The 11,797-nt window shown below is 39.7% G+C and overlaps 1 protein-coding gene across 3 annotated transcripts in view; it reads right to left on the bottom strand.

The window, feature by feature from the left end:
- Window positions 1-3,205: 3,205 nt before the first annotated feature.
- Window positions 3,206-11,797, bottom strand: part of LOC107556043 (MAP kinase-activated protein kinase 5-like) — a 25,730-nt gene continuing 17,138 nt past the window's right edge. Inside the window, exons 7-14 of one of the 3 annotated variants that reach the window (XM_016239033.1) lie at window positions 11,532-11,627; window positions 11,056-11,136; window positions 10,464-10,651; window positions 8,325-8,445; window positions 5,829-5,959; window positions 4,877-4,986; window positions 4,188-4,292; window positions 3,206-3,482 (exon numbers count right to left, since the gene is read on the bottom strand). In XM_016239033.1, the coding sequence (XP_016094519.1) occupies window positions 3,388-3,482; window positions 4,188-4,292; window positions 4,877-4,986; window positions 5,829-5,959; window positions 8,325-8,445; window positions 10,464-10,651; window positions 11,056-11,136; window positions 11,532-11,627 (927 nt within the window). In that variant the 3' untranslated portion in view covers window positions 3,206-3,387. The remainder of the gene's footprint in view (window positions 3,483-4,187; window positions 4,293-4,876; window positions 4,987-5,828; window positions 5,960-8,324; window positions 8,446-10,463; window positions 10,652-11,055; window positions 11,137-11,531; window positions 11,628-11,797) is intronic. The other 2 variants (XM_016239031.1, XM_016239030.1) reach the window with 2 other exon arrangements.

The raw sequence follows: 11,797 nt of genomic DNA, 5'->3' as shown, positions 1-11,797 counted from the left end.
GCAGAGCGGCCTATGAACTCCTCGCGAGTATTGAAGCTGACTTCTGCTGATGAAACGGCAAACTATTTTCTTCAGTCATTTTTTCTTCAATTGACTACATCTCTGACTCCTGGCCTTCATTCATCATACCTGGTCCTTGGATTTAACTGTAAATGCCCTACAGAATCACTGACTCAAACGATTCGTTCAAAAACAGATTCATTGAATGAAACACCACAGCGTTGCTCTGAGACGCGCAAATGTTCTGTCCCCTTTCAAATGGTCTCTCCCATTGCGTTAAAGGCATATGCGGGTATACTCCTGAATACTGAAGCCTGATTTGATTACGTTTGTGTAGCTGCACGAACCAATGACACTTCAACCCGCCAAAACAGGTGGAGCCGACTGCTATACAAGTCGGCTTTGAGTGCCATTTCGTCAGAATCTTTTGACTGATAGTGACAGTCATCGACCCATGTGCAGCCTTATAGCATGGCAGGTGATGCAATGCTCGTTCTCTTATCTCAGGGTGCCATTTTGTCAGAATATTTCTCCTTCAGCATGGAGATCATCTCCTTGCTGGACACTGAAGCAAGAAGCTCGAAGCCTGCTACTCGCTGTGGAAGATACTTCTCTTCAGCGCCTTCTCCCCTGTGGCAATCCGGCGATCACAAAGAGCTAATTTTCTAGAATGGAGAGCGAACTGATTCGCATCCTCACCAGGCTGTGGAGAATCTCGGCTTAAAATGGTCGGCTCCGGAAGAGCCTGCCTGCAGCCGCTTAGACGAACAATAGGTAGAACGGTAGAGACTGGTGCCGGTTTTACCGGAAGTTCACGATGAACTTACCAAAGCATGGCGTGCCCCTACTCGATGCGTGTCCACTTTTCTAATTCTGTTGTCCTCACCTCTATTGATGGCGCAGGAGCAAGAGGGAATGGCAACCTCCCCCCTCGGATAGAGGCAGTCGCTGCACACCTCTGCCTGCCATCTGCCTGGCGGGTTTTTGGTCAGGCTTTTACAGCCGCTACTTCCCTGTTCCCAAGAAAAATGGTGGGCCCAGGCATCTGAACCGCGTGCTTATGAAACACCCATTCAAGATGCTGACTTTGAAGCAGATCCTCACGCAAATATGCCCCGGGAACTGTTTTTTTATCGGTGGATTTTAAATACTTTCACATCCAGATAGCCCCTCATCACAGACCGCTCTTGAGATTCGCGTTCGAGTGGGTGGCTTACAGTAGCGGTTTTTGGCACTGGCGAACCGGGCAGCTGCCCGGGGCGTCATTTTTTTCATGATACATGGGGGGCGGCACGAGCAGTTAACAAAAAATAATCCTCTGCGCCACCGCCGCGAAGCGGTTTTCTATTATCTATAATTTCACTGTGTGGGGAACTGGCAAATTGGCGCCCCTGCTTGCTGAGAAGGTACCGTGCACAGAAGCTGTATGAGAAGGGGAAAGGGGAGCGGCGCGCGGGGACAGTTCCACTGTATAGTTCCAATACTGGAATTAGTGGGCTAAAGTCAGTCACACCTCGACTTTCTTCCAAATAACGCACATTTATTCAGGACTTAAATCATGTTTATCAGGCATTTTGGGAGACACAACAAGTGAATATGGAAATAAATTATACATCAATATTCCTATGAAATATTAGATATTATTATTAAAATGTTGCCAATTATTACTCCAATTATTACACATCTTTTTTCATTAAATGTTGCTCCAAGAACACATTAATATGCAAATTAGATACAGTGTATATATACATTGCATTGAACGGGAATATTAATTTATGGCCATTTTACCCACATATTGCATAAAGTAAAATGGTGTATCAATTCATTCCATTATATATTTCATAACATAGTTGAGAATCATCTTTATACAAATTTTGGTTAAAAAAAATCCTGAAACCCAAAAAGTTATTGGTGATTGGAAAAAAAATTACATTGTTTTTGCCTATACTTATAATTTCATGTCATTTTTATTTTAGTCCTAGTGTCCACAACAGAGGCCATAGCATAACATATGAATAAAACAATTTTTCAAAAAAAAAATTTTTTACCATTTGTTTCTTATGCTCTAGTCTAAACAATGTGATGACATGGAAATAAAACTAGGCACTAGGCACCACACTGCACTTTAAGGGGCACTCTGATTTGGACAGTAGAGAGCTTGTGCAGGAAATTAAGAACTTCCCTGACCTGCCATCAAAGACCATGAGCCTCCTTGAGCTTATCACTTTTATGCATGATAAGGATCTATCGGAGATCTACCCCAACTTTTGGACTGTTCTCAGGATCGCACTTACTCTGCCAGTCACTGTGGCTCAAGCAGAATTTCACTTTTGTTGTTATAATAAAATGGGGGGGGGGGGGGATTGGATCGAAGGGGGTCTCGCCCAGGGTGTGATTCAATGTAGAACCGCCACTGGTGGCTTATCAATATACAGTCCTACCATTCGGACTGCCTCTAGCCCCACGCACTTTACAAAGTGCATGGACGTGGGTCTTTTCCCTCCGAGACGGATGGGAATCCGCATTATGAATTACCTATAAGATTAGCTAGTCTTAGCCAGAGGTTGCTGCTGCTCAGCCACCTGGAGCAGCTTGGGCTAAAAATCTATTTAGCCAAGAGCTCTCGGTCTCCCAGTCAGCGAGTCATCATCCTGGGAACAGTTATCGATTCAGCCCAGATGCGGGTTTGTAATATAGCCGCATAAATATAATTTAGAGGGGTATATTTGTAGCAATAGCCAACAATATATTGTATCGGTCAAAATTATTGTTTTTATTTTTATGCCAAAAATCATTAGGATATTAAGTAAAGATCATGTTCCATGAAGATATTTTGTAAATTTCCTACTGTAAATATATTAAAACTTAATTTTTGATTGGTAATATGCATTGCTAAGAACTTCATTTGGACAACTTTAAAGGTGATTTTCTCAATATTTAGATTTTTTTGCTCCCTCAGATTCCAGATTTTCATAGTTGTATCTCAGCCAAATATTGTCCGATCCTAACAAACCATACATCAACAGAAAGCTTATTTATTCAGCTTTCAGATGATGCATAAATCTCAATTTCGAAAAATTGACCCTTATGACTGGTTCTGTGGTCCAGGGTCACACATGTCATCTAATATAGACATTTTCCCACTATTTCTTGTTATTTTCAGAAATGAAAACGCTGCAATTTCTTTAAAACACTTTTCTTTACTGCAGTTTGTAGTGAAAACAGATCATACCAACAACAACAACTTGGTTTCAGCTAGAGATTTACAACAGACTACAGCATGACCATGGAAAAAGGTCTGCAATTAATAAAAAACATGTTTTGCAATCATATGCCTAATGACAATTATAACGAACAGTACAAAAGGGATTAAAATTTCAGCACTTGCTATTGGGAGTCCTGTAAAATGGTCTTTTCTTCAATGGCCTGTTTGACGATTTCAGCCAGCTTTAAGCGATCTACTTTGTCAGAAAAAGATCTACCTATGAAGAAAGAAAAATATAACAGGTTGATATTTTACTAATATCGAAATTATGCAATTAATTAGTCAAGGAGGGCTCACATTACTGTTTTTAATACTTACTGCTCGTCTTTTTCCAGTGTTAGTGTGAAACAACACGTCTACAATGTCACATTTAATTTGAAAATCATTTCATCTGACTTGACAATCTTTTAGCTACTTAATTTCCTTATTGTTAAATATTGGTTAGACATATTTGTTCACTTTGTAACCAATTCAGCATCTTATGCACTTAAAAGTTTAAAGAAATAAATGTACGGGACATTTTGAACTAAAGCACTGATGCAGCGTTTCTTTTACACAGAACCAAACCCTACGAGCTCTTACCTGAATCCGTTTTGCTGCTACGCAACTACCATCTCCTCAGGAAATGCAATTTTATTCTTAATTTTAAGTCCATCCTGTCATCAAAAGGTCAAGCACATGACCAAAAAAATACCTATTCTGACATATCTTTGAGGTTGCTCATGACTGTCTATAACCAACATAACATTAGGATACCATTTGAGGTTATTAGGGATTAAAAATCCAATTGATTCAAACGACGAACTTCAATCTTGATCTTTTTTTTGAAAGCGGTTGATATGACTTCTCACCTAAAATTCATAGCTTCAGATGTTCAATGTTAGTCTATAGTAAATAAAGCAAATAAACGGCAAACACATACCATCCCAACTTAACCCTTGCAATCCATCTCTGAGAAGTTTGCAATCGCGATTGAATCGCCACGCTTCATGCATTACTTCATTTAGCTTCTCATCCTCATTGTCACCTGTAAAAACAACAAAGAGATATTGTAAGTACTACAGTACTTCATTGTGGTGTTATATACAGTGGGTATAGAAAAGAAATAATCCTTTTTCCAACTCAGTGATTCCGTTTTTTTTTCCCTGACATGTTGGTGTTTTATCTTTCACGTTGCACTGAGTAAATACAGCTGGATAAAACAAAAACTGTGTGCATCTTCATTTCAGGCTGCAAAGCAACAACATGTGATTATTTTAAAGGGGGGCGATTCTTTTCTATACCAAAATTTAAGGGGGTCTGAATACTTTCCGTACCCACTGTACATTTATGTGCTATTATATAGCACTGCTATTTTGGATCATTACCCACATGGCTATAGCTGGGATGATAAAATGTGTTTCTTAATTTATGAATGCTATGAATTTTTTATGAATCAGATCCGTAAGACTGTATTTAAGGACTGCTGTGGTAAATATTTTTTACCAGTGTCAAAAACACAGTGTATATGTATATATCTTGTGTATGTATGCACCTTCTGTTTCAGTCCTCTGGAAAGAATAACCTGAGGGTTATAAACACCACAAACCTACAATGAATGTCCACACATACCAGCCTGCGGTAAGATGCACTGGGCGATTACATCCCGAAGTTTTTCCAGAGCCACGTTGGTGTCCTCATTCTCTGGATCATTAATGAAAAGTTCATCGCTAGGTTTGGTGCTGCATGAGGCAGAAATCAAACACAGATCTGTAAGTGCATTCTGAATCATGCCAATTAAAGGTGGGGTAAGCGATTTTTCAAAAACGCTTTAGAAAACTGATTCGGGCCGACTAGCAAAACAAACTTGTAGTCAATCAACAGTAAGGGGCGTGTCTACTCATGATGTGGAGGAGAGCGCGTTCAGTGCTCAGTGCGAGACGAGCGACAGAAAGATAGAGATGGCGAATAAAAAAACTAAAGAGGAAAACGTCTGCGGAACAAAAGAAGGCTTAAGGCAAGAAGTAGGACCCGTGTAAATATGGGATCAGCTTTCCAGCGCTGGAGAGAACTCAAGGAGCGGAAGGCCTGCGATCGGACGCCGAGGTTGCTTTGTTTCTTCTCAATAGGCGAGTAACACCGTGTCTACAACAGCTAAAGTCTGTATACACTGGACGCGACAAAGCGACCGCTGAAAATCATTTGAAATTTGTGTCAATACGTCATGAATAGAACGCGGCAGCAGTTTTCTGTCGGGGATTTGTCATGTCGTGCCGCATCCAGTGTAGACCATAGATATGTATATATATCTATGGTGAAGACAGCATCATTGATTATAATGAGTTCTATAGTATTTTGTTGCGCCGTGCCACTCGCGTCCGGTGTAGGCACGGTCACGGAACTAATCGTTGCCTGGGTTGAGTACATAGGCTATGTGTGGGGCGGAGCTATCAAAATAGGGGCAAGACCCTCTTGGGGTAGGGGTCGTGTTTGTTTTGGTGATTTCAAATGTCAACATTGGCTACCAGAAATCGCTTACCCCACCTTTAACTGAACAGGGACACAGCAAAGAGGGGAGACTCACCCAAGTAGCTTTCTCTTTCTCAAAATGGGGTTGTTGACGGAGTTGAGTGGCTTTAGACTGAGATTGAGGTCCTGTATCCTCATGTTGGCCAGTTGCTCAGCATGGGCCTGTTGGATTCCAGCCACAACAGCCTGCATGAACAATATAACAACACATAACTTATATATTTATTATGTACATGCGTAGTACAGTATGTGTAAGGAGATGCAGTGGATGGGAAGAGAAATCAGTTCTCTGATGCACTGCGCTTCTTTGTACAACATGTCTTAATCTGAGATCAAATTTGAACACTTGCTGTACGGTGGGGCACATTTTATTAGCACTGGTATTTTCCTCTTTATTTCCATGAAGCTACTTTGTATAAAGCACTATATAAATTAGGGATGTTCATTTTAAACGGTTAACCGACCGTGAAGAATTTTGATGATTAATACAATCAGTTAAACGTTTTTTTTTTTTTTTTTTAATTTATCAAAATTTAAAAAGGTTTGCTGCATGGTTTTTTTAGAGGAAAAAAAAAAACAAGTCGCGTCTGAGTCGCATTTTATTATTTCATTCAGAAATAGGCCTAATGCCGACACAAAATGTTTACAAACATTATAATAAACGCTGTAAACATAGCTAGGCTATTTTAATTCCCCTCACTCCACAACAAATCCTTTCAATGAACAGTATTTAGAAAAGAACAAGAATTAAAACTATAAAAAGCTATAGCTAAACGACAAGCCAAAACAAATTCATTTAGGCTAAAACGAAACTGAAACCAACGTTGCGTCTCTCATTCGACACAAAATCAAATGTTTCCGTAATCGTATGAACAGGCTGCATTGTCAAGGTAGCAATGCTTAACTGTGTGTGCGCATGCGGCGCCGACGCAATCATTTGAATTTTTTCCTTCTAAAAGTGGAAGCAACTACTCCTTTTAGTCAAAGATAATCGGAATTGTAAAAGGGTTGCCTTTATTTGTGTTCTACATTCACAATAAAAACAAATCTTTGTGCTTTTGTAAAATAAGACTAAAGAAAAATAGGATGCCGCTTTCTGCCGTCTTGGTTTCCTTTCGCGCAGCACAAAAATGAACAAACTCTGCGTACTAGGCTTATTGCACAGTTTTTCATTAGTTTTCTTAATTTATTATTTAAGCAAAAATATATTTCTCGTATAGGCCTATTTATTCGTTATAAATATATAGCCTAGCTTTATTATGTTTTTCTCCGCTCGCAGAAGCGTGAATCCTCATGTTCTGTTGTAACATGTAAAATTAATCCCCGGGAAACAAATGTTAGTATTTTTTAACGGGTCACAGACACGTATCCCTTCTCGAATTTAAAATAATCTTGTCGGTTAACGGTTAATAAGCGGTTAACGAGCGTCGGTTGTCAGTTAAAATAACCGAAATGAACATCCCTAATATAAATAAATATGAAATCCTGGCACAACAAGTTAAAATATTTCAGAAATACCAGTAACATGCACAAACACTACACAATTCCACTCCCTTCACAGCATTCAGCTCAGGTTTCTGCACACACACAAAACAACACACTATCAAGCAAATATCAAAGCTTCCACTTAATTCTGAATACACACAGCAAATAACCTGGACAATCACAGGCTTTACTGGAATGGATTTCAGTACTATTTAGCAGTATTTACGTGAGGCAGAAACCCTACGCTCTACAGATAAAACAATGTGGAAATAACCTGGACGTCCATTGCAACAGAATCAAATGTCACACATGTGCACACTATATCACCAATGATTGACAGTTTGTGTCTTGTGTAACGCAAACAAAAGCTTTGTATGAAAGTCATAAGGGTGCAAATGTTGCTGAGCTACTGTAACGTAGCCAAACAATGGCTAATCTAGTGATTTAGTGTCGTTGACTGATAATGCATCTCATGCACAGTGCATGCATTTTGTCATCAAGAGTCTGTGTGCATTCAAACTTTTCTGGATACACAGACATCTGTGCATCTGAATGCATCATCTGTGCATGTGTCTGGAATTCTTGGCAGTAACTGGCACATCCACTGGGTGGCAACATCACAAATGGATCATTGCTTTCACAAAGTAGTCGAAGACAAATGTCAAAGCAATGCAGAAATTCAAATAGAAGTCAGAGAGCATGTTTCTCTTAGCTAATTGTAACTGTCATTACACACAAGCAGCGGCAGCAACAATACAACTTTACAAGACAATGGTGGGCATTTTTTGTTTACCCGGTATATGATGTTTCTTCTTTGTCTTTCAGAGTCGCAGATGCTTGCCCAAAGTTTCATAGTGTCGCTTCAACTTAAATCAAAGCTAAAGTTAAGATACTAAAGTTCAACTAAACGATACATTTTCCCTCCCACATTTTAAATGTACTGAAGATAACGTTAAAAATAAATGAAAACGTTGCTCCAGGGGGGCTGTGTCTGCAACGAGTGCATTAAACATTGGCAGATACGACTCAACTAAGCTTTGAAATGTTGTCTTCGGTTGGAGCTCACCTTGTCCATCATCATTTGAGCAGAGGGAAGCACATTGTCCAGCGCCTCAGTGCAGTTGAGCCAGGGATGTGCTAAAACTCCCTCTATGTTTAGTCTCTCCTCCGGCTTCACTTTAAGTAGCCTTGATGCAACAAAATATGTCAGATCTTTATGCGAGTAGTGGTTTACACCACTAAAATTGGGTAAAAGTTTAACAAATTATATATAGTTACTTCATTATTTTTTTTTTTTAAGAAACTAACGTTGGTTAACAGTCACCAATCTTAGTTGCTTCGGATAAAAGCAGCGTCTGCTAAATGCATAAATGTACAATTCTAAACTCCTAGTGGCACTAGAGTATTTGAGTAACTGACATCAAAATATGCAACAAAGATTTTAAAACTCACCTTATTCACTGTGCCAAATTTCACAACTTTTTACCATATACAGTGGGTACGGAAAGTATTCAGACCCACTTAAATATTTCACTCTGTTATATTGCAGCCATTTGCTAAAATCATTTAAGTTAATTTTTTTTCCTCATTAATGTACACACAGCACCCCATATTGACAGAAAAACACAGAATTGTTGACATTTTTGCAGATTTATTAAAAAAGAAAAACTGAAATATCACATGGTCCTAAGTATTCAGACCCTTTGCTCAGTATTTAGTAGAAGCACCCTTTTGATCTAATACAGCCATGAGTCTTTTTGGGAAAGATGCAACAAGTTTTTCACACCTGGATTTGGGGATCCTCTGCCATTCCTCCTTGCAGATCCTCTCCAGTTCTGTCAGGTTGGATGGTAAACGTTGGTGGACAGCCATTTTTAGGTCTCTCCAGAGATGCTCAATTGGGTTTAAGTCAGGGCTCTGGCTGGGCCATTCAAGAACAGTCACAGAGTTGTTGTGAAGCCACTCCTTCGTTATTTTAGCTGTGTGCTTAGGGTCATTGTCTTGTTGGAAGGTAAACCTTTGGCCCAGTCTGAGGTCCTGAGCACTCTGGAGAAGGTTTTCGTCCAGGATATCCCTGTGCTTGGCCGCATTCATCTTTCCCTTGATTGCAACCAGTCGTCCTGTCCCTGCAGCTGAAAAACACCCCCACAGCATGATGCTGCCACCACCATGCTTCACTGTTGGGACTGTATTGGACAGGTGATGAGCAGTGCCTGGTTTTCTCCACACATACCGCTTAGAATTAAGGCCAAAAAGTTCTCATCAGACCAGAGAATCTTATTTCTCACTATCTTGGAGTCCTTCAGGTGTTTTTTCATGTGTCTTGCACTGAGGAGAGGCTTCCGTCGGGCCACTCTGCCATAAAGCCCCGACTGGTGGAGGGCTGCAGTGATGGTTGGGTTTCTACAACTTTCTCCCATCTCCCGACTGCATCTCTGGAGCTCAGCCACAGTGATCTTTGGGTTCTTCTTTACCTCTCTCATCAAGGCTCTTCTCCCCCGATAGCTCAGTTTGGCCGGACGGCCGGCTCTAGGAAGGGTTCTGGTCGTCCCAAATGTCTTCCATTTAAGGATTATGGAGGCCACTGTGCTCTTAGGAACCTTAAGTTCAGCAGAAATTTTTTTGTAACCTTGGCCATATCTGTGCCTTGCCACAATTCTGTCTCTGAGCTCTTCAGGCAGTTCCTTTGACCTCATGATTCTCATTTGCTCTGACATGCACTGTGAGCTGTAAGGTCTTATATAGACAGGTGTGTGGCTTTCCTAATCAAGTCCAATCAGTATAATCAAACACAGCTGGACTCAAATGAAGGTGTAGAACCATCTCAAGGATGATCAGAAGAAATGGACAGCACCTGAGTTAAATATATGAGTGTCACAGCAAAGGGTCTGAATACTTAGGACCATGTGATATTTCAATTTTAATTTTTTAATAAATCTGCAAAAATGTCAACAATTCTGTGTTTTTCTGTCAATATGGGGTGCTGTGTGTACATTAATGAGGAAAAAAAATTAACTTAAATGATTTTAGCAAATGGCTGCAATATAACAGAGTGAAAAATTTAAGGGGTCTGAATACTTTCCGTACCCACTGTAGATCTAGAGGCTGCCACAGACTCAAGGCTCAAGTAACAGAATCAATACAATCTGTGCTTGGCCCCGAATGAGGAGGAAAGCATGTTTTGATCAAATAGAAAGACACTCACTTGCGGACAATGTCCTTGGCCATTTCAGATATTTGACTCCACTCCTCCTCTGGGAAGTCAAAGATGCCAGTCATGATTTTTTTGCGCATGTCTTTAGGGATGGTGCGGCTGTGGTGTTTGGAGTAAAACGGAGGATATCCGCAGAGCATTACATAGACGATCACCCCCAAGGACCATAGGTCACAGCTCTGAAGAGCGGAAGAGAAAAGCAAGAAAGAAGGAATGTATTGGCTTTACAGCTAGCGAGCGAAACCGCTTCAGTCAGTTCGTCTTGTGACTAGGCTACAAGTGAAAAAATGAAACCGAAAAAAAAAAATAATATATATATATATTTTAATTATTGCACAGATTGAAGGGGAAAATAAAGTCACTGTCATGCATATAGACCAAAATGTTGGAGTAATAAATTCTGAAATCCAAATATTTTCAAAGGGTTCAAAAGCTTATTCTTGTGACTGTATAGGAAGAATACGATAGTGGGCAAGAATTTGAATATTTGAACTGTAAAAATGACAAGTGGACATCAAACAGATGCCAATAGGATGGATTTTGTTCAAAAGAACAAGCCATAACATTGAATAACAAAGTTTACCTTGTTGTATGTGTAAGGTGTGGGTGAGGTAGGTATAACTCCAGACTTTTCTTTCTGGTGGCGTCTTTGTGCCTCCAGCACCTATTGGAGAAAGTTAGTTCACATTTGTCAATTAAGTCACATAAAGTTTCGGACCAAAGAGGGACTTTAAAAAAACACTGTAAAAATTACCAATTAATGTGCCATGCCACACTACCAGTCAAAGGTTTGGACACGCTTAATTTTTATCATTATCATAATCATTTTATCATTATTTCCCAGAATTACAATCCATGAAACATCATGACCATGGACACTTGCTGGCTTTTCCTTGCACTATTCAGTTCAAGACATCTATTAAATAAATTGATTAAAAGTTTTGTTTCGTTGTTTTGTCCCATTATTATCAAGAAAAGGAAATGTGATTTTTCATGATTTGACTCCTTTGAAAGTAGGAATTAAGAGCAATCATCTATAAAAAGTCACTGAGGTCTTACCTGCGGTGCTACATAGTATGGAGTGAACTGTGGGGTCATTAAATCACCTTGGTCGATTTTGGCAAAACCAAAATCACACAGTTTTACAGGAGCATCCTGATGGGGCGTTAGACACAAGAAACATGATTCAAAATCTAGTAATGGAAAAATGTCCTTACTGATTATTGAAATAACATTTGCTTAATTCAGAAATGTTCTAAAGATGTTCGAAACGATTTAAGAGAGAAGGATTTTTAAAACAATACATGCATTGTGGGTATGAAAAA

Source organism: Sinocyclocheilus grahami, unplaced genomic scaffold, assembly GCF_001515645.1.
Source record: "Sinocyclocheilus grahami isolate Dianchi unplaced genomic scaffold, SAMN03320097.WGS_v1.1 scaffold553.1, whole genome shotgun sequence".
Classification (NCBI taxonomy): Eukaryota; Metazoa; Chordata; class Actinopteri; order Cypriniformes; family Cyprinidae; genus Sinocyclocheilus; species Sinocyclocheilus grahami.
Note: the sequence above shows the minus strand (reverse complement) of the source record. Positions and strands in the feature narration are given on the sequence as shown.